General features: G+C 52.6%; 1 protein-coding gene across 1 annotated transcript in view; it reads left to right on the top strand.

Annotated features, from left to right (window-relative positions):
* Grhl3 (grainyhead like transcription factor 3) overlaps positions 1 to 22,417 on the top strand; it is a 30,554-nt gene extending 8,137 nt beyond the window's left edge. Inside the window, exons 2-16 of the mRNA XM_004850591.3 lie at positions 3,292 to 3,478; positions 5,971 to 6,032; positions 7,315 to 7,660; positions 7,909 to 7,982; positions 8,423 to 8,576; positions 8,755 to 8,866; positions 9,948 to 10,042; positions 11,636 to 11,794; positions 12,322 to 12,400; positions 12,521 to 12,654; positions 13,867 to 13,901; positions 14,944 to 15,032; positions 15,947 to 16,032; positions 17,848 to 17,912; positions 21,571 to 22,417. Coding sequence (XP_004850648.1) covers positions 3,292 to 3,478; positions 5,971 to 6,032; positions 7,315 to 7,660; positions 7,909 to 7,982; positions 8,423 to 8,576; positions 8,755 to 8,866; positions 9,948 to 10,042; positions 11,636 to 11,794; positions 12,322 to 12,400; positions 12,521 to 12,654; positions 13,867 to 13,901; positions 14,944 to 15,032; positions 15,947 to 16,032; positions 17,848 to 17,912; positions 21,571 to 21,685 — 1,792 coding nt within the window. The 3' untranslated portion in view covers positions 21,686 to 22,417. The remainder of the gene's footprint in view (positions 1 to 3,291; positions 3,479 to 5,970; positions 6,033 to 7,314; positions 7,661 to 7,908; positions 7,983 to 8,422; positions 8,577 to 8,754; positions 8,867 to 9,947; positions 10,043 to 11,635; positions 11,795 to 12,321; positions 12,401 to 12,520; positions 12,655 to 13,866; positions 13,902 to 14,943; positions 15,033 to 15,946; positions 16,033 to 17,847; positions 17,913 to 21,570) is intronic.

The following is a 22,417-nucleotide window of genomic DNA, read 5'->3' as shown; positions in this document are numbered from 1 at the left end:
TGTATCAGCTCCTGGGACTTTTTTCTCTGTCTCATCCACTAAGTCCTCAACCTCCCACCTAACCTTTAAGAGAGCAGAGAAGCAAAAGTTCTTGGATTTCAGGATTTGACACACAGTCCAATGCTAATTTTATCCATAATCGAGACTTTCTGGAGGCTGAATGTGTAGTCTTAGAACATGAGATTGACTGGTGGTATGAGCAGGCATGGAGACCAGGACCCTAAAACTTCCCAGTTTTGGCCAAAAGCTTTTCTAGTTATTGTCTTGCCTTCCTACTTAGTGTCTTCTGCCTTGTGTGGGTGAGAAATTCCATTCTGCTTTGCAACAGAGAAATAGTTCAGTGTATTCCAAAGGAGGGAAGTTTCCAGAATAGGAAAGGTGTCTAGAAAAGGACTAGCTCAGGAGATGCATCTCAGAGTCCCACACAGGTCCAAATCCAAGTTACACCTCCATCACTTACCGACTGAGTGACCTTGAGTACCTTGTTTCAGTCTCAATTTCCCCTTCTATAAAAGCGACTGATAAAACCTATTTCTACAGGCTGTTGTGTGACAGTTGAGACGTCACACAAAAACAGTTGGCATCGTGTCTACTAAAGAAAATGCTTAAGGTAAAGCAGCTGCTGTTTATCAAAGAATCAGACTTTGGGATCCCAACAGGCTGGACCAGAGACCCTTGTAGACAGGGAGGGTCCCTAGGTAAACAGAAGACATTGTATGTTCTTTTGTTTTGGCCATGACTTTATTGCTGTCTTCTAAAATGTCTTTTTATAAAAAGGGTAAAATATAGCTCCTCAAAGCTGACAATGGTCTCTCCATCTGTCAGCACATTGGGACCAAAGGCCCAGATCTCCCCCTGGAGACCTGGATGGCCATATCTCACAACATTTTGGAACCTCTCAATGTCTAGCTCTAAGCCTCGAGTGCAGTCGTGGCTTGCATGATGTATTAAGAACACATGTGCCAGGCACAGTTCTAAGCATTGCTCAAGTGCTGATACGCTTAATCCTCATAGTTTTCCCTGGCAGGTACTTTTCTTAGAGGTAGTTACAGATGACAAACAGTGGTGATGACCAGCTGGGGTGGGAGGAGAGGTAGGGCCCATCAGGCCTTTCTCTTGTTTGTCCTGAACCTCCTTAGTTTGGGAGTTCTCTTCAACCTGGGATGGAATAGGAGGTAGGGACAGCTACCCTGGGCTTGTTCAGTAAGTTCCTCTGACCCAGGCCCAGAAGGAAGCTAGGAGGGGCCTCTTCTCACCTTCTGGCTTGAGGTTCCTTGATTTATACTAGCAGAAACTCGAGGTGTGCCTCCCTTTCACACCCCTGGAGCAGGAAGCATTCTGTCATTTTTCTTTCCTATGTGACAGCTCCTTTTGCCTCCTTCTCAGAGCCTAAGACCCTGCATCCTGGAACCTAGTGACATGGGAAACACTGCCCTGGGTGATGCCCCTGGAAGAGCTGCATTGTCCCCCATACCACCCTTCATCTGCCCGGGTCTGCCCTGGGCTGCTATTTCCACTCTGACTCAGAGAATGTAGGTTTGAGCCACTGGGCAACAGGTGGGCACTTCCTGTGACATGTCTCATGAGGTCCTTAACTCACCCACTCATCTGCCACGGCACCTAGATTCCCACCACTAGTGCATTACGTGGCTTTGGTGCTGGCCAAACCCATTTAAATCCTGTTCATATCATCTTCCGGTGGGATGATACCAGCATTACTTACCGCTCCCCTCCAAGTCTCAGGTTTCTTCATCTGTGAGTTGAAGCGAATGACCTTACCTTGGAGCAGAGCTAATGCATGGACAGTATTCATGTGTGTTATGGTAAATGGCAGCTGGCATTGTTTGTGTCCTCAACATAGGTGAGTCAGTCAGGCCCATGTAGATATAGAAAGTGTGGCCTTGGGCACCAGCAGACTAGAGAGCATCCACTTCATCTCTGGGGCTCTCTCCCCTAAATCTGGAAAGCCCGTCCTGTCCCCTACTGCTTCCTCCACACACTCGGGCCTAAAATGAGCAAGCTTAAGACAGAGCTTGGGTGCCTTACCAGGGATTCTCAAAGAGTAGGCTTCAGGTTACCAGCAGCAGCAGCAGCAGCACCAGGGAAACTTTTAGGAATGCAAATTCGCAGCTACCTGACTGAGGGCATCAGGGACTCCAGACTGGGCCCAGCAATCTGGGTGTTAACAAGCCCACCAACTGGGTTGCTGTCTCCATCCCACAAAGCAGAAGTCTAAGAGCATGATCCTGTATAGCAGCCCCTTCCACCGCCCCTCCAAGCCACTCCCTTAGTGGGCCCTGAGAAAGCTCCCTTTGAACTGTCCTGAGTGTCAATTCCTCCACTGTAAAATAGAGATTTAATAATAGTGCCTGCCTTATCAGGGTTGTTGTGAGAATTAAGTTTGATGATAGTTTGTGAAGAGTGCTTAGCCCACTGCCCAAAACATGGCCAATGCTCACCAAAGAGTAGATATTATTTTTTATCAACATCACTGTTCTACATTTTATTCCCATTTCTGCTCCCTTCTCCCACCACTCCTGAGTGAGATAGTCCACAGTGCTGGGTGTCCTCAACAAAAATGTCTGTCTCCTCCAAAAAGCCTTTCCTGACCCCTTTCCTTTGAGCCCATGGGGCTTGTCTCTTGAGTTACAATGGCTTGGGTTTGTCCAGGCATCTTGGCACAGTGCCCAGGTTCTGCCAATTTCTGTGTGCCCTGCAGCACTCAACTCTGGTTCCTGGCATCTGAGGCACTGCTCTGGGACCCTACAATAAATGTTGATCTGAAATGCCACTTTCCAAGACCAAGCTCTGCCTGAGGGCTTCCTGGCCCTGGCACTCTCTGTCACTTGCCACGTTTTCTTTCTGATCACAATGTTCTGCAGCCTCTTGTGCCTTTCATGGTCTTGAGGACAAGTGCTTCTGAGAGCAAATGCTGGGTTACCTGGAAACTACACTTTTTGCAGCATGCCCTTGTCATTTCCTATCCTAGCACACAAATCCCCCTTGAGTAGGTGTCCATGGTGGAAGCGTTTTATTGCCTCCTCTCTGTGGCTTGCAGGGTTGACTGTAAGGTCCTTGGGTGGTAGGTGAGGGTACTGAGGCCCAGGCCCGCAGCTTCTACATGGCAGCATTGTTACTGATCTAGCTCCAGTGCTCATGTCCATTCCGCTGTCCCTCCGTTCTTAATGGTGACAGAGGAAGCAGCTCCCAGTTCCTAAGGCTGACAACTGGGCATCGGCCTGAGGCTGCCATTCAGGGACAGCCTAACTCTGACCCTCTACTTGCCTTCAGTTTCAGGTCTGTGCGGCTGCTAAAGAATGACCCAGTCAATTTCCAGAAGTTCCCCTATGCTAACGAGGATGAGGCCTGGAAGACATACCTGGAAAACCCCTTGACAGCTGCTACGAAGGCCATGATGAGAGTCAATGGGGACGACGACAGCGTTGCAGCTCTGAGCTTCCTCTACGATTACTACATGGTACACTCGCCACTCCTGTGCATGTCCGCTTCTGACCGAATGTGTGTCTTGCTTTCAGGCCCCATGACTAGCAGCCCACTGTGATCCCCCCTGCTAGCCCCTCACTCCTTTGTATTGGCTATTTCCTGTTCCTGACCCTCTCCTCCTTTTTCCTGATTCAGCCCACTCTCAGTTTGAATTTCAGCCTAGACGTCACTTCATTCTTTGATAGGGGAGAGAAGGCTTTCTTGGATTTCCCATTCTGTTCCTCCTCTGGGCTCCCTCAGCCATACCAGCATCCTCTTTGCCTCTTCCTATAAGGAAGAGCTGTGTGCTCATTTATATCTCCATCTCCCACACAAGACTGAGGTCCCGGAGGGCAAGAACACACTGTGATCATTGCTAGTCTTCAGCAGCCCACATAATCTGCCACCCAGGGCCCAACAAATATGGGTTGAGTGGATGAATGCTTGGCTCAGCCCTTGCCTTGGCCAGGTACACTGTATCACAGCAACACCCCAACTTCCATTCTCCATCTCATGGATTATGACATCTTCCTGCCCATCCCCACCTAGCTGTTCCTGCCCCAGACCTAGAACATACCTTCTGCTCTTTAACCCATTCCTTTTCCTTCCTTGGACTCCACTCTGCCATATTACCTCTTCTCTCATGAGTATCCTGCCCCTGCCACCATGCTGCCTTTCATTGTTCTCTAACTATTTAAATCTATCATAAATATGAAATACGTGACACCTCTACCACATCCAGTGTTGCTGCCAGACATTACTAATGGATTACAGCCTGCATTCTCACTGAGGGTATATGAGGTTGCAGGATCTTTGTCAACTCAGGACTCCAGGCAGCCCTACCCACCCGTCTGAATTAAGACAAGACAGCAAACTTACGTGTTGTCCCTGGCCTGAGAGATTGGTCCAGGAGACTTTTCTGGATTTGAGGATAAGGTGCATGTATAGCCAATTGTTGAGATTAACTGCCCTGAAGTTGCAGATTTAAAGCCACCTTATATATAAGTCCTCAACTTTACTGGCTCAAGAAGTATTTTATTCACCCTCTGGAAGCCAAGTTCTCTGCCTGAATTTAGAGGCCAAGGGAGGGTGGGGCAGATGGTCCCAGACAGAAGGTCCCTGCCCATCTCGCTGGCTTTGTTCTCACCTTGGGCTGGTGTGTTTTCCCTCCCTTTTCTCCCCCAGCAGACTGGGAGCATCCTGATAGCATCCAGCCCAGGCTAGCGGAAAAAGAATGTGAATGGCTGCTCAGCACAGGGACATGATGGGAGCCATAACTTTCTATCTGGGTTTGAAGCCCAGCTGGGATTTATAGGTTGAAGCTAGACCACAAAATAAAATACAGCATTATCTGTCTTGGGCAAGAGGCTATTCCCAGGGCCAGAATGGTGGGGCCAGGCTCTGAAAGGGATGCTTGTTTTGGTTTTTGTGAGATATGGTGTCTTGGTGAGAGCTGGCCTGGGTTTAGAGCAGCCCTGCAGGCAGTGAGGACTGGGTCTGACCACAGGGCCAAATTGCCAGCTTGGGATTTGAGACCTTGTCATGCTACAAACTGTCAGTGCGGCTCTGGGTGATACAATGCCAAATGTGACCACTTACTGATTCACTGAATGTCTCATACTCTCCCCTGGGTGTAACAGCCTGGGCTTGGGAGCCATCAGACAGGGTTGGAGTCTTGGTACCGGCCTTCTAGACCTTAGGAACAAATGAATTAGAACGAATGAATTAGAATGAATTAAGAGATGACATTATAAGTGTGAGAGGACACATTTATATGGCCATGCTCTCCACATGTGGGGTGCTGTTCTAAGCAGTCACAACAACCCTGAGGTTAGTATGAGCACCTTGCTCAAAGCTGTACAGCCAGTATGTGGATCTAGGGATTGAATTTAAGAAGTCTGGATTCAGAATCCATACTCCAAAATTCTGGTGGAGTCTCTCTAGCCCTTAGTGTCCTCTTCTACATTCCTAGATATCTAGAGTGGTAGTGAAGGTTCAGTTAGAGAATAGCATTTAATATAAGGTCTGCTGCATAGGAAGTACTCTATTTTTAAAAAGCAAGTGTTAGGTCCCCCCGGGAGCCCTAGCTCAGTGGTTTCGTTGCCTGCTGTGCAAGCGCAAGGACCTGAGTTTGATCCCCGGTACCAAAAAGCAAGTGTTACTTTTATTAGTAAATCTTTATAATTCCCCACTTGACATATGAAGACACTGAGTTTTAGACAGGTGTATTCATTTACCCAAAGTCACCCAGCACTTTTAAGCAGTAAAGCTAAGACTCAAGTCAGCCCTGCCTGACCTGGGGTACTTCTCCCTGCACCCTGAGCTGGGGCTCAGACTCAATGGCGGCCACAGTTCCTGCCAACCTGAAGGACTCAGGTTTTCTCTCAGTGTCCCAGTGCCTGGCCATGGCCCCAGGAAGGGGAGTGGCTCCTAACAGCCAGGTCTTAGCCAAGAACAACACAAGAATCCTTCCTTCCTCCCTCTCAGGGCCCCAAGGAGAAGCGGATACTGTCCTCCAGCACTGGGGGCCGGAACGACCAAGGAAAGAGGTGAGGCTTGCTGAGGCGTCCCTGTGCACCCCTCACCCCACACCCCCACTCCCTCCTCACACACAGGCTGAGCTGCCCATCAGGCACAGAAGCCCTGCCTGGGGGCCCGCAGGACCTGTAGGGACTCAGGGTGGAGGTGTTTTAATTTCTTTTAAAATCAGAAGAAAAGAATTAATATAATCCAACCCAGATTAGATCTGTCTCCATACCAGTACAACTGTACAAGATATTTCAAAATACATCTGAAGGGGCTGGTGAAGGCAGAAGAGCCAACACACACACACACACACACACACACACACACACACACACATGCACACCAGATGCCTCCAGGCCCTGTGGGTTGCCATTTACTGAAAACAAACTTCAAAGCCGTAGTAGTGGAAAAGCCCTGGAGCTTTTTTGGAGCTTCTGTCCCAGCTCCAAAACCCTCCTCCCTGCAGCCTTGTGGGGAGGGATAGCTGGCCTGTCCGTGGTGGAGGGGACAGCTGAGTTCCTGGACTTCCTCTCTCCAGGCTTCCTGGGCCTCTGCTTGGCATTAGTGCCTTGGGCTGCCCATGTCCCCTTCCTGGTGGAGTGCACCCCAGGCTACGCTTATGGTCAGAGGGACCTTGGCCCCCTCTCTTTGCTTTCTTTTTCCGGCCTCCCAGGCAAGGCTGTGCAGGGCCTGTCCCTGCCCAGAAGACCCAGGCTGCTGAGGCAGGCACTGCTTCACCCTCCCATGCCCCGTAGTGAGCCTATGGCTGCTCAGGGCCACTCCCTGGCACTGCTGAGACAGTGGGTTTGGGTGCACAGAGGCCTTTCTCAAAATGAGTTTACAAGTGATACTCTGATTGCAAATGCAATGTCTGCTTTTTGCAAGAGATTCAGGTTCTGTAGCAATATATAAAGAGTAAAATCATTCTGCAATCCTCTATTCCTGCCCCCTGCAGTGTGGGGTGCATCCTCTAGACTTTTCTCTAAACATAGATTACTGTACTCATAGACACACAGCCCCTCCTGTACACGCCGCTCGGGCTGACTCAGCACCATTGGTCTGAAGTGGGGATATTTTGTCTATTTTGTCACAGGGACGTTTGACTCTGGCTAAGACATAAAGATTAAACTGTCAGTCTCTTTAATTAACAAGACTGGTAGTGGATGAAACAGACATTTCCCCAACCCTGAGCCTGCACAGGGCTTGCTTCCCATGCCTTCTGCCTCTCGCCCTGGGACAAACGGGCCTTCGACCACACACACGGGACCAGAGGCATCAGCATTGGGGTTGCTCTGCCCTCCCCAGGTTCTACCACGGCATGGAGTATGAGACGGATCTCACACCCCTCGAAAGCCCCACACACCTCATGAAATTCCTGACCGAGAACGTGTCTGCAACGCAGGAATACCCCGATGTGCTCAAGAAGAACAACCTGATGAGCCTGGAGGGGACTGTGTCTGCCCCTGCCAAGGCTGCTCCGCTCCCGCTGGGCCCCAGCAAGCTGGAAGCCAGCTCCGTGGACAGCTACCTATTGCCCACAAGCGACATATATGATAATGGCTCCCTCAGCTCCTTATTTGAGAACATTCATGGGGTGCCACCCACGCAGCGCTGGCAGCCAGACAGTACCTTCAAAGATGACCCACAGGAGGTGAGGGCCCATTCCCACACCCTCACAGCATCCCTGGTAATGTGTGAGTATGTGCAGAAAGAGAAAAGATTAGTAAGCTCAGCGTGGAATCCATGGGAGAAAGAACTCTAGAGCTGAAGCAGGATTCCCATGTACTACTGTCCAAGTTGTTCACTCCACAACCTGAATAGCTGTATTTATAACCCTGGGCTGTGGCTCCTACAGCCTGAAATGGTGCTTTAATCTCTTGCGGTTGTGTTTCTCTGCAGTCGCTGCTCTTCCCAGATATCCTGAAAACATCCCCGGAGCCCCCATGTCTAGAGGACTATCCTAGCCTCAAGAGGTAACTTGGCCCTCTGGACCCTTGATCACCTCAGCAGTGGGTGGGGGCTACAGACAGCACTTCCCACTGCCCCCAGGACATAGCCTGCATAGTCCATGAGTGAAAGAGAGGAGTAAAGGCAGAGGGAAGGGGAGAGGATTTCCACATCCTTTTCCTGGCCTGCGACAGGGAGCTCAGTGCTTAGCACCCTGTTAGACAGCTGAGCTTAGTTGTCCCTGTGACTCTGTCACCTCTTGGGGTTCTGATTTTCACTGGGCCTCCTTATAAGCAGGACTGAGGCTCAGCAGAGCCATTAAATAGAACCTGCAACAATATGGCCCAGGAGAGTAAAGTGAGCTAGAAGGTCACACTTTGAGCCCATGCCAGGCCCTCGGGCGTCCTGTCCCCTGCCCCTGGGGTGCCTCTGCCTGGAGCCAGGCTCACTGTCCTCTCCCCCACAGTGACTTCGAGTACACTCTGGGCTCCCCCAAAGCCATCCACATCAAGTCGGGGGAGTCGCCCATGGCCTACCTCAACAAGGGCCAGTTCTACCCGGTTACCCTGCGGACCCCAGCAAGTTCCAAAGGTCTTTCCCTGTCCTCCAACAAAGTCAAGGTGCGTGTCCCCCAGAGTGGCCTGGGGAGGTTTGGGAGGGGGTAAGGTGCCTGCCGGTAGGCGTCCAGGGCCCTAGGCAGAGGCTGCTGGGTAACTGCCCATTGCCCTGGGCTGGGGGAGACTGAGGCAAGGGCCCTTGGCCTCCCTGGTGGGAGTGACATGGCCGCTTTGCTTGCAGAGTGTGGTGATGATCGTCTTCGACAACGAGAAGGGGCCGGTGGAGCAGCTGCGGTTCTGGAAGCACTGGCACTCCCGGCAGCCCACCGCCAAGCAGCGGGTCATCGACGTGGGTGAGCCCGACCCTCCTGCTCCTGCCGCCCCTTCCCTGACCCTGACCTCTAGCTCCAGGTCAAACCCGGTGGGCACAGGGGTTTTCATCTGCTGACGGGAAGCAACCGCTGCTCTTCTGTGTTGCTTTGGCAAGAGACCTGAGCACTGGCCTGTTTGTCCCCACGGGAGTGAGGCTGAGAGACGCTGGGCACAGTCACATCCGCCTTGGGGCTGGGACCCTCTGACCCTGTCAGCAGGGAGGAAAAGGGAAGCCCCCATGTGTGCCACCTGGGTCTGGCCCACTCTGAAACAGTTGGGGGCACAGCTCACCTCTGAGTCTGCAGGCTCTGGCTCCAGACCCCTCCTCCTGGCTGTGTGACCCAGGTCACCTCCCCACCCTGATCTCAGTTTGTTCTGTCACATGGCACCAGGCCAGCTGCTCAGGCTGCCCACAGTGCTGACTTTGGCCTGGAAAACAGGACACAAATAGGGGACTATTGGGTGACTCATCTGAGAGGCTGGACAGTAGAGTGGTTAGGGATGGGGTCAGGAGGAGGCACATCTGAGCGCCAGGCCCCACTCTGCCTTTTATTAGCTATGACCTTGGGCAAATAACCAAACTTCTCTGAGCTTCATGGTTCTCATATACAGACTGAATACTCATAGCAGAGTCGTAAGGATTAACTGAGGGCTTGCCTTTACATAAGTGTTCAATAAATGGTAGTTGCTAACATAACCAGTTTAACTGCTGTTGTTACTACCATAATACTGCTATTATTACTGTACCACTATTGCTGCTATATCTGAGAGATCTTCAACATCACAGTCCCCATGGGAAGTACAACCTCCTCCTAGAGTGATGGGGCCCTGGCCTTGTTAGCAGAGCTAGGGTTCCTCAGGGGCTTTGGGCAAATGCTCTTCTGCAGGCCCTCTCTCCTCAAGTAACTCAGGCTACAATGTCCCTTTTCCTTCTGACCTGAGGCACTATTGCTAGGAGGCAGGATGCACACCCTGCTAAGAGGGTGCATAGTTCCTAATGCCCCCTCCCCCCATGTCACCCAGGGCCCTTCCCTCCTGACTCTCTGTCCCCTGTGATTGCAGCTGACTGCAAAGAGAACTTCAACACAGTGCAGCACATCGAGGAGGTGGCCTATAATGCGCTGTCCTTCGTGTGGAACATCAGTGAGGAAGCCAAGGTCAGTCAGTGCTGGGTGGCGGCTAGGATGAGGGCTTGGTGATTTCTGGGCCAGTGCAGACTGTACCAGGAGAAGTGCTTAGTAGCCTGGAAGCCGAGCATTCAAATTCAGTCCCTACTACTTGAGGCTGCAAGATGGAGCCCATAGATAACCTGCCCACCAGGGCTGTGGTGAGGGTTCCACAGCGGGGCCGAGTGGGGAGGCCAGGGAGGCAAAGCAGCTGGTGGTTTTCCCATGCCAGCGTTTACCCCATTACCATTCTTCCGGCCTCAAGCCCGACCCCAGCCACCAGCCTGCCAGGTGCTCATGGGCCTCACTTCGTCCTGGTTCTGCTCGGAGAGCTGGCCTGGTGCAAAGGGTGCTGGTCTGTCCTGGAGTCAGGGGCTGAGTGGCCTTGGATCTACCCTTTCCCTCCCTGGACCACACTTGCATCACCCACTAGGGGTGGGTACAGCTCGCCTCAAAGGTGTCTCTGGCCTAGGCAGGCTGGAGATAGGGATTGCCTGCAGAAGATGAGGGAAGGAGTTGGGGCACACAAAGGGAGGCCCAAAGGCAGGGGCTGTTGTTATTCACACAGAGTGGGCTGGAGGAGGAGTCCAGCCTGCAGCTCTGAGAGGTGGGAAAGTTTCGTGGGAAGGGAGAGGTGGGTTTCGGTGGGGATTTTCTCACAGCCTCTCAGGCCCCAGGCTTGGTCTCTCAGGGGCGGGCTGGTGGGGGATGAGGAGGAAGAATGCCTGGCATGTACCTAGGGCCTGGCTCCACAGCCCGCCAAGAAGGGGTCTGTCAGGCTCCCCACCCCGCTGTTCAAGTCAGAGTCATTGCCAAGGGAAATGTTCCCGAGAACAGGGGTTGGCAGGTATAGCCGCCAGGGCTCACTCAGCTGAGACTGGCCCAGGCTGTGGGTTAAAAAGGGACCCATCTTACAACCTCTCTTACAACATCACAGCATATCAGACAGTCACCACCCTCTCTCACAGCCACATAGGACAGGTTTAATTATCCCCATTTTGTAGATAAGGAAATGGAGGCTCCATGAGAGTTCATCCACACAGAGCTTCCCACCACAGGTCTGGGGGACCCCACATCATTTCCCTGACTCCTGGGGAAGGTCAGCAACCCGTGACCCTGCTCAGCGCTTCCATGGCTGCAGGATGGTGGGGGCTGGGACCAAATGAGAAGAATGAATCCCTCACTGGCAGCCCAGGATGCCAGAGCTGGGGGTTAGGAGTGGCATGGTTGTGTCTCACCTTTGTGCCCTGGGCCAGCAGGAAAGTGGTGTCCTTGGCTCACTCTGCATTGCAGAAAGACATCACTCTGGATTTGCAGTCCCTTAGTGGCCCTCCCCTGGTGGGCTGCCCTTGGTGAGCTAGTAGGGGCCCAGTGGCAGAAGGCCTGTACTTTGAGCTGGGGCAGACCCAGCCCCACCACATGCCACCTGTGTCACCTTGTGAAAGTTGCCCACTGAGCATCAGTTTCCAGTCTATAAAAGAGGGGTGGTGATGTTTGCTTCCGGGGGCCCTGTGAGTCTTACAGGTACTCGCTGGGTATACAGAAGGCTTGATTAACTTACCCAGCACCCTGCTCTGCCCCCAGGTGTTCATTGGTGTCAACTGCCTGAGCACAGACTTCTCCTCACAGAAGGGGGTGAAGGGTGTCCCCCTGAACCTGCAGATTGACACCTATGACTGTGGCTCAGGCACTGAGCACCTGGTGCACCGTGCTGTCTGCCAGATCAAGATTTTCTGTGACAAGGTGGGCAGACCCTCCACTGGACCCTTGGGGCCCCTGTCGCTATCCTCAGGCCCTACTCTGCATCCATCTCCGGTCTGGTGTCTCTGTCTTCATGCTAATCACTGTCTCTCTGCACATCTTCCTGTCTCTGCATTTCTGGATCTCTTCTCTCAGCAGATATGTTTCTGGATCTCTATAAGTCTTGCTCCATCTCTCTTTTTCTCTGTCAGTCTTTCTCAATTTTCTCTTTCTTCTGCCCATCTCTCTCAGTTTCTCTCTCCTTCTCCACCCCCCCCCCCACCTCCCGCCCATCTCTCTGTCTTTCTAAGCCTCTCCTTCTCTCGGTCTCTCATGGCCTATGCTGACCTCAGGCAGGCAGCGCCAGGCTGGGCTGAGCTGGACCACAAGCTGGGATCTTCCCGTTTCCTGGCCTCCCTGTGGGAAAAAACCAGAACTGGAAGCCTGGCCCATAGTTAAGATGCAAAGCAGTCATTGTGAAAGTAGCCAACTCCTCTGGAACCCTGGGTGACTTCCCCTTTTCCTCACAGGGAGCTGAGAGGAAGATGCGGGATGATGAACGGAAGCAGTTCCGGCGGAAGGTCAAGTGTCCGGACTCCAGCAACAGTGGTCAGTGGACATGGGCCAGGGACCAGCTGGGCTGGGGTGTGGGGAGGGAGATGGAGACGGAGTGGGTGGCTGGGACCTGAGCGGAGAAACTCAGGGCTCAGTGGCTTCCTTTTCCATCAGGCCTCAAGGGCTGCCTGCTGTCGGGTTTCCGGGGCAATGAGACCACCTACCTGCGGCCTGAGGCTGACCTGGAGACCCCACCTGTGCTCTTCATCCCCAATGTGCACTTCTCCAGCCTGCAGCGCCCTGGAGGGGTAAGGGTGAGGGCATTTGAGAGGGTTCCAGCCTCTGCCTTCCTACAGACCAAGCCAGGGAGGTGGGGAGCGACTGCAGCTTGTCAGAACCGGCCCATTGGGATGTTTCTAGGGCCTGCCATTTAAAAAGTCAAGATCAAACTATCTGTATTGAATCCCAGGGGAAAGGAAATGTCTGGGGCTGGGGGTGTACCTCAGCGGTAAAATACTTGCCTGGCATGTACAAGGCCCTGAGTTCAATCCCTAGCACCATACACACACACACACACACACACACACACACACACACACACAAAGCAAATGTCTCTGCACCCTTGTGAATCCAGTGACCTGTTGTATTGAAGAATAGAATGTATGGGCTGGGGATTTAGCTCAGTGGTGCTGCATCTGCCTGGAAGTGCAAGGTCCTGAGTTTGATCCCCAGTATCGGAAAAAAAAAACCAGAATGTTAGTGAAGAAACACACTTTGTACCATCAAAATACTCATGCTTGGAGTACACACAGAGGAGGTTTCTAATATCTGAACCCCTTTCATATCCATAACCACTAGCTGTGCCATCTGTTGAGCCAGTGGGGCTGCTACTAAGCACCTGCCAAGCCAGGATCAGGCTGAGCTGAGTGCTGGGCTGTATCATCTCACTCCTAGGCGCAGTCCTTTGGGGAGACCCTGCTCATCCCCATTTCTAGTCAGGGGCACACGACAGTGATTTGAGGGCCCAGAGCCTGGCTCTATCTGCCTCTGTGTCAGTCTCAGCACTTCCTTCCACCCACTGAGGCAGTGGAACATGTGCAGAAACAGGCCTCGGTGCGCAAGATGTGTTTGGTGTGTTGGCTGAGGACGAGGAGGATTATGGAGTGCAAAGGGCCACCAGTACTGATGTGGCCTCTGGCACGCTCGGGAGCCCCTTCTCTATCCACCAGCCTCTCTAGGAGTAGCCAGGCACACTGGTATCAAAAAGGCTTCCATCTCCCCCTGCTGCTGCCTCAGCTCCCACTGCCCAGTGCCAGGTGTAGGACCAGGCACCACTCCTGGCTGGGTGGGTCCCCTGCTCTGCCCACAGTGCTGACACAGCTTCTCCAGCTGGGTGATTCCTTTACCTAGCCCACTTAGAGAACTCGTCTGAGCGAGCAGAAGGCATTGAAATGGCACCCCCTGCCCCACAGCATGTCCCCCCAGAAAGCCCCCAACATGGAAATGTCTTTTCATTGCAGGCAGTGCCCTCGGCAGGACACAGCAGCTCCAACAGGTACCAGAGAAACAGCCAAGGGCTCCCCACTGTACCCATACCCTCACCCTGTCTCCAGCCTGCCTTTCCTCTGCTACCCCAACCAGGGCCAGCAGCCTGAAGAAGAGGCCACAGGCTCTGCCCCAACCCCCACGCTTTGGTTATGCTTCCTCACTGAAACTGCCTGGGTTTTTATGGGTTTGTTTTATGTGAAAAGTTGGCGAATCTTTGGTGAGACACCTGCTTGTAAAAAGGGAAAGAAAAAGCCTCTGGGGACAGTGGGGTGGGGGGAGTACCGGCCAGGAGAACATGGAGGGGTGCTGTGCTGGGGCAGTTGGGGGTAGAGCCCCAGCCCTTTCCCTTAACACGCCCACTGCAGGAGCCCCCGCCCCGGCGCTGGCCTCTGTCAGCACTTGAGCATTTTAGATGCACTTTTTCTACAGTGCTTTCACCCCAAACTGTGCCACTCACCACCTGCGACAGCCCATGAGTTAGGTCAGTGATGGCGAACCTTTTAGAGTGCTCAGTGACATAAACAGCCTGCCTCAGCACACGTGCCATAGGTTTGCCACCTCTGAGTTAGGCCATCAGGAATCACTGCTCTCTGCAGTAGGTGAGGAAGCTGGCTCAGGGCAGGGATCACATAGCTGTTAGGGGGCCTGTCTTACTCCAAATCCCACAATCCTCCCTCCTCCTGGCAATTCACACCCTACCTGATTCTTTAGAAAGGATCAATGTTGATGGTGATCAAAGTCTGTTTTGATGGAGGCCACATGCTGTGTCATTACATCCTGCAGCCTCATGACTGCTTCCTGCGGGCTTATTTGTACTTTTTGGATCACCTGCTTTATAGATGGGGTCACCTGAGGCAAAGGAACTCAGTCCAGGGCACATGCCCAGTGCACAGCAGGGCTGGGGTTTGAACTCAGGCTGTGCAGCCCTAGACCTGCTTCTTCCCCCACAGTTCGATTGCCTTGTGCCTCCCATCCTGTGGCCTTCCCCACCTCCAGGGGCCCTGGAAGCTCAGCAGGGTCCTCACCAGCCCTCCCTGCCACCCTCACAGGCTGCCCCTGAAGCGCACTTGCTCGCCCTTCACTGAGGAGTTTGAGCCACTGCCCTCCAAACAGGCCAAGGAAGATGATCTTCAGAGAGGTAGTGTCCACTTTCCCGTGTGCCCTCAGAGCCACCAGTCTCCTGGGAGGCAGGAGGGGCTGCTGCTTGCCCCTTGGAGTGGGTTTGAGCCGAGACTTGGGGTGGGTACAGAGGGCCCTGTAGGGCCAGAGGCGTCTGCCTGCTCTGACCTTGTAGGGACACTGTGTCCCAGGGCAGCTGGCTCAGGCAACAGGCCCACTGTGCTGGCCAAGGCCCCTGCCTCTCCCTGACAGGGGGAGGAGAAGGATGGGGTTTCAGAACCTAGTTTTCTAATTTTGACCCTCTAAATCTAAATCTGTGGCTGCATTTTTTGTTTTGTTTTCTTTTTAAATCAGAGTCTCACTACATAGTTCAGGCTGACCTTGAACTCACAGAGATCCTCTTGCCTCAGGCTCCTGAGTGCTGGGATTACAGGCGTGTGCTGATGCACCTGATGGTAAATCTGTGGCTTCTTGAGAGGCGTAGTGACAAGGCCCCAAACCTCTGACCAGCAGGAAGAAAACACCAGCAACTGTACTTGATCAAAACCTTCCAGCAGCCCCAAACCAGCTTACAAGTGCCCTTGGTGTCTCCAAATACCATCAGCATTTCCCATAACCACTCTGAAGTAGTGTGTAGGCCCCCGTTTTGCATACCAAATAAAATGAATCTGAGTGGTGTTACCATCGCTTCTTCAAGGCTACTGGTTGGCTGGCAGGTGGCAGACAGGAATTCACACCTGCCCAAATCAGGACACTCTATGGATGTGCTGTGTGTGGAAACAGGCCTGGAAACAGGCGGAGTGCTTCCCAGCTGGGGGAGCGCCTCAGCAGAAATCCACCTAAAATAAGATGGTTTAGATTCCCCTTCCTCTGACATTCTCTTGGCCTCAAGGTTTTCCCTGCACCCCTAAAAGCCACCCTGTTGGTTTTCAGTTCTGTTATACGTCCGGAGGGAGAGTGAGGAGGTGTTTGACGCCCTCATGCTGAAGACCCCGGACCTGAAGGGGCTGAGAAATGCGGTAAGAGGGCCTGGGCCCCACGTCTCTCATTTCCCACAGGAAGGTCTAGGAAGGAACAGCCGGAACCTGGGCTTTCTGGTAGCCTGCCGGTCCCGCCCACTGGGGGGCCAGGAGCCCTGCTGGAGGGGGTGTTGCCTGCGATGTTATCTCCCAGCAAGAACCCTGGCTCCACCCTTCGAGTCACATACACCATAAATCCTCCTTAATCTGATGGCTGCTGTCTGACAGGTCAGGGCTTTTGTTGGCTTTGCAAACCTGTTTCTGTTTTAATGGGAGTGAAACCCAAAAAGGCCAGGCCCAGAGACACTCTTTTTTCTCTCCTGGGGGCCCCATTCCTTCTCTGCGGTCCATGGCAGGGGTTCAGGCTGGGCCGGTGTCTGGGCAAGGAGACCTTCCCTGGCCCCCGGCGCCAGAGGGCTGGAGCAGCCAGGCCGTGAGCAGCCCCACAGCCGGCTCACCCCACACTGGTGTTAAGGCTGAACCCCTCAGAAAAGGCAGATGGCTCTCAGGTCTCCCGTGGAGCAGGTACCTCAGCTGCCTTCATCGGAGGCCCACTGTGTGGCCGGTGTTTTGTCAGGCCCACTGCCCTTGCTGGCTGGCCCCCTTGTCTGATAAGCCTGAAAAGTGGACACTGTTCCTTCCTCCTCATGTCCAGCCCCAAGAGGTCAAGGGACTAGGCTGGGAGCGACAGACCATGATTCCAGCCCACGCTGTCCCTACTCTGTGCTGCCCTGTTCTCTTCCCATACTGTCATCCTGCTTGGCATCAGCCCCGGGAAGTTGGGCTCACAAAAGGCCATTAATGTCACTTGAATACAGACTCAGAATCTTGGGGTTGGGTAGTAGCTGAAAGGGTCAGGCTCCCATCTGGAGCTTGCATTCTCTTCCCACAGCTCTTCTGAGTTGTGTCCGCTGTTGAGTTGTATACTTCCGGGCACAGAGAGCTCACTATCTTCTGGGACAGCCCATGCTGTCTTTGTGTAATTTATTCACCCTATGTTTAGAAAGGTTCTAAATTCTTCCTTAGATTGATTTGAGATCTTCTCCTTGGTAGCGTCTAGCTACATCACAGGTAAAACTGAGAGTCTTAAGAACTTTCCTGTCTGATGGTTGTTAGAGCTCAGCAAGCACAGCATTACCTGGAGTCAGTAGACCCCAGCTGAAGGAGAAATGTGGGTTACCCCTCACAGCAGGACCAGGAGCGGCCATCACTCGGCTTCCATAATAATGACAGTGACCCCTGAGGGAGGCTTCCTGAGTGTTGGGAGCTGTCCTAGGTAACATATGGGATCCGTGCATTTAATGCTTCCCACAGGTCTTTGGGAAGGTGGGTACTAGCTCTCTCCACAAGGAGTTTGCACAAGGTTGCCAGCTGGTGGATGGTGGCCCTAAACATTTGACAAGCCAAATGACACCAGGCAGGAGTTAAGGGAAGGGGTAGATGCTCATGAGGAGATTTTACAGCCACTAAAAATGCTATTTGCCAAGTGTTTGCTGTGATACAGGAAGGTTTATCATATGATGATGCTTTAAAAGTGATGTAAAACTACCTATGTGGAATACAAAAATATCTATATACTTGGCCAACAGATGGGAAGGCATACACCTAGATATTAATGGTCTTCATCTCAGAGAAATGGGAGTGTGGGTGACTGTAATTTTCTTCTTTATATCTCTCTACTGATAGACAGATAGTTATTAACTTCACGTATATAACCACACACACACACACACACACACAACACACACAACTTCTATAATCAGGAAGTGCTCCAGTTTGTCAACAGACACTGAATGCCCTACTGTTCTCTTTTAGATCTCTGAGAAGTACGGGCTCCCTGAAGAAAACATCTACAAAGTCTACAAGAAGTGTAAGCGGGGGTAAGTGCTCCATTCAGCCCTCTCATCTGCTGGCTGCTCAGTGCTGAGCAGGGTTGTACTTGGCCTTCCTCAAGGGGTTGAGCGGATGTGGAGTTGGGGTGGAGGCATCAGGCCAAGGTCACCAGTCACCTCCACCTGCAGAGACCAGACACATCGCTATTGGGAAGGACAGGAGTGGGACAGAGGTGGAAGGATCTGTAGATGTGACCTCATGGGTGGAGAGGGGAGTACAGGGTCATGTATCCGAAGACCCAAGTTCAAGTTCCAAGGCCATGGGATAACCAAGTCGTTTGATTATAATGATGATTACAGTGAACACCATTTACTTGACTACCTACTGTGTGTCTGTCGGTTGTTAGGCTCAGGCATCTTGTCACCCACTTGTTACAGATAGGGAAACTGAGGCTCAGAGGTGCTAACCAGTGATTGCAGGCAGGAGCAGGGAAACAAAGTCACAGACACAAGAAGGGCCAGAGAAGTCAGGGTAGGAAGGAGCAAGAGTTGTGAGTGGGAGTCATGTGAAGAGTGCCATCAGGGGTGCCCCACAGATCTCTCCACCTCCCGGCTGGACTGCACAGGCGAAGGTAAGGCTCTGCCCTCCGGGCCCTGCACAGTGCCTGGCCAGCATCCTTTCCTGTCTGCCCAGGAGACCCCTTGGCTGGGAGGAGAGGCACGTGGTGACTGTCTTCCCAGGCTTCAGTCCCCTGGTCAGAGCCAGGATCATTATCTGGGCCTCTGTAGCCGTTCCTGACAAGGTCACCTTCCCAGCCCAGCATGGGACCCTGGCAGTAAGGTTTTGTCACTGCCATTCCCAGCCCAGAGGACCCAGGACCAGGACCCTGGGAAATACCTCACCCTCCACCCAGCTCAGAGCCAAGTCCTGCTCCAGACAGTCTTACTCCAGCTGCACTGACCAACAGCCTGGGAAGGGGCTCAGGCCCCACCACGCTGCTCTCCTTGAGCTTCCTTTGTAGAAGGCTTTGCAAAGTGAGGTGGTGTCCTCCCCAGCTAAGGCCACATCTAACTGGGCCCAGGGCCCAGGCTCCTCTCTCCTCTGTGGCTCCCACCCAGCCTCCTAGAGAAGCTTGAGGTGGGGGAAGGTGTCTCTCCCTGCAGCCCTGGGAGAGGGCCCGTTTTGTTTGGGTTATATGAGTGGTTATATGAGTGTGCACGCACATGCGTGTTTCCAAGTTTCAGTTTCAAACTGAGCTTCACACAGACTCTGTAGCTGAATCCACCTCACTGCTCTGCTTTGCCCAGACTCGCCTAGCCCTCCCTACTTCCCCTTCAGTGCCACGTTCATGTCCCCTGGCTCCAGCCTCACAGATCCCACCCCAGGCCTGGCTGAGGGTCCAGGAGGTGCTTTATGTATGATAGGGGAGCCAAGGGTACCCACAAAGATGCCTTTACACCCCCTCAAGCAGCTGGTGGGGCACTTCCTACATGCCAGGCGCTCGACTAAACAACACCTCCATCAGCTCACTGACCCTTTGAGCCTGGTGGGATTATCTATGTCTACAGATGAGGAAACAGCTCCAGAGGAGTCAGAGGTCCTGAGTTAGTAATGGCAGAAGGAATCCCACATGCCTAAAGCCTATGCATACACCTGCTATTTTTCCTTGCCTCCTGCTTATTCCTCTAATCACTAAACAATATGCAAATAAAGGCTAGGGCCAGGTAGGCCTGTCTATTTGCCCAGTCCCATGGCCTAGGGGAGTGATGGTGAACCTTTTATAACTTTCAATGATACAAATAGCCCGCTGAGGCAATCATGCCATAGGTTCACCACCACTAGCCTATGGCATCACTTAGCAGCCCTGCAGAGGCACTGCATACCCCACACCCCACAGTCCTGGAAACCCCAACCCCAGGATGGTCCAAAATGTCTGAATGAGAATATTCCCCAAAAACCTCTTGGGAGAGGGGAGGCCAGGCAAGTCTGCTGCTTCATCATTTGTCCTCATCTAAGAACAGGAAATTTTAATCCAAGGCCTAGTTTATTTTCCCAAAGCCTTCCCGCAAGTCCTCTGGACAAAGGCAGATACCATCAGCTTTACAAGCACCACTGAGTGCTTCAAAGATTAATAAAGACATTGTTTCTGCTGGCAGCTGGCCAGAGGTTTAATGCTGCCCAGGGCAGAAGACAGCTAGAAACTAGAAAGTGACAAGAGGCCTACATTCAGTGACAGCAGTTCCTGACAGGCACGTATGTGCAGGGCCCAGCTGTCATTGGCTTCTGAGGGAGGGTCTCGTTCCCAAGGGCTGGCGCTCTGGGCCCTGGGAAGCCCTGCTGGGGGTGGGAGGAGTCAGGCTCCAAGTCACTGCATGTAGGGCACCTACCCAGTGCCTGGCACCTGGAAGAGGCCAATAAATGCCACCAGAGGAAACAAACAAAAGCACCCTGACATTGACAAAAGTGCCCACCCCTCTGTCCAACTCTGGCCTCCTCTGCCTGTTCCCAGCCTCCAACCCCCAGACAAAGGTCCCTCTGTGAAGTCTAGGAATGCCAAACAGGACCCAGGAAAGGGGATCCTGCAATTAACACTAGCAGTCGGTGCCTGGGCCTCTGGGGACCTGAGCTGCACCTTCTTCCTGAAAGGAGCAGAGACAGCTGGACATAGACTGTGGGCTTCAGGCTCACGGCTGTCCCCAGAGCTCTCTCTTGTTGGAGCCTCATGAAAGCAGGTGCCTATCTGTGACCCACTTAAAGTCATCTCATCCTTGTCTGAATGTTTCCCCTAATCCTGTATTTTGCCTTTCATTATTTCCTGCCTCCCAATTTGTATGTACAGGGCAATAGCTCCTCCTCCCCCTCCCCTTTCCTCTTCTTCCTCCTCCTGTTAAAAAAAATGATACAGTGGAAAGAAACAAAAGTCTAGATTCAACTCTCAGTCTTGCTGAGATGAACTATGTGACCCTTACTTCTTTGAACCTGTTTTCCTATCTACAAACTGGAGTAACATAGTTGTAAGGATTCCTTCCCCCAATCTGAGTGAGAGTCTGTCCCCCAGAGGGCAAGGCCTAGGCCTAATTCTTCTCCTTGTGACCTTGTTTTGGAGCAAGACTGCAGATGAAAAAGCCTCAGCAAATGCTCGGGATGGATGATGGGTGGGTAGAGGGAGGATGGGTAGATAGTGAGTAGGTGAATAGATGGGTGAGTGGGTGAGGGATGGGTAGATGTACCCAACTCCATGAGGTGCTCCACAGCTTAGCAGGGAAGGGGCAAGGGACAGCTGATGTGATCATCTCAGGTCACCTCTTGGCAGGTCCTTGGTCAGGGTGGCAGCTCCTGGAGGAGTGCCCTTTGGGATATACTCTGGCTTTGACCCTGCAGGGGGCCCACCCATGAAGGTTCTTTCTGTCTCAGGTTAGCCAGGTCCTTACCTAGAGTGTGGGGAGAAGAGGCCAAGCCCCTCAGCCCTGTCGGGATGGAACTGAGAGGGGTGGGCGTGGCACCCTCTGGCCCAGGCAGGCACCACTGGGTGTCACATCATAGACTCCTGTTGAACCCAAACTGCCGCACCTCCCGAGCCTGCACCTGGTGACACAGGGAATTCTGTGCTGCTCTCAGGGCTGCAGTGTTGGCATCCTCCTGGTCACAACAAGCACCAGGAAACAGGGGCCCTGCCTCATTCCAACCATAACTCCTCTCTTCCAGAATCTTGGTCAACATGGACAACAACATCATCCAGCATTACAGCAACCACGTGGCCTTCCTGCTGGACATGGGGGAGCTGGACGGCAAGATTCAGATCATCCTGAAGGAGCTGTGAGGCCTGCGCTCCATACCTCAGAGCCTGGGGGAAGCTTAGGCCTGGAGCCTGCGGGGAAGCAGCCTCGCCACACGCAGCCTGTCCATGTGCCTCAGCGCTGTTACTTGAATGCTTCCTCCAGGGGACTCACAGATGTCAGGGCCAGGAAGCAACCTTGGAGGTCCCCTGGTCTGAGCCCCATCTGTGCTTGAATCCAGTCCTGGAGCTTCTGGCCAGCACCGCCCATCTAAGGCAGTGCCTTTTGCCATGGAACCCACTGTCTGACTCCTCCTCACGTGCCCTGTAGGCTGCCTGGGAGGTGAAGCCCGCCAGCTCAACTCTGCTCCCTCCTCCATTCTGGATTCCTCCACCCCTCAGACCAAGGATTTCTCACCCTTTGGTCAGCGAAGGACTTTTGAAAGACACTGTAGTGGAAACAATATTGTGTTCATTGACTTCTTCAGTGCAAGATGTAAATAACAGAGCTGACTGGAACAAAGTGACCTCCCTAGAAAACTATCACCTTGCCACTCACTGTTGTACACATTTCTTATTTACAATTTTATGTTATATATTATATAAGTATATATTGTATATATATATGCAACATTTTGTATTTTTCATGGATACATTTTTATCATTTCAAAAAGTGTGTATTTCACATCTCTTGGACTATTTTTTTTAGCTGTTAATCAGTTATACATTTTGTATACTCATAGTATTTAGTAATAAAATCTTACCTTTGTATCAGTT

Source organism: Heterocephalus glaber, unplaced genomic scaffold (genome assembly GCF_053883595.1).
Source record: "Heterocephalus glaber isolate CG9 unplaced genomic scaffold, H.glaber_assembly_v1.0 deba00001452, whole genome shotgun sequence".
Taxonomy (NCBI): domain Eukaryota; kingdom Metazoa; phylum Chordata; class Mammalia; order Rodentia; family Bathyergidae; genus Heterocephalus; species Heterocephalus glaber.
This window is presented reverse-complemented; position numbering and strand designations above follow the sequence as displayed.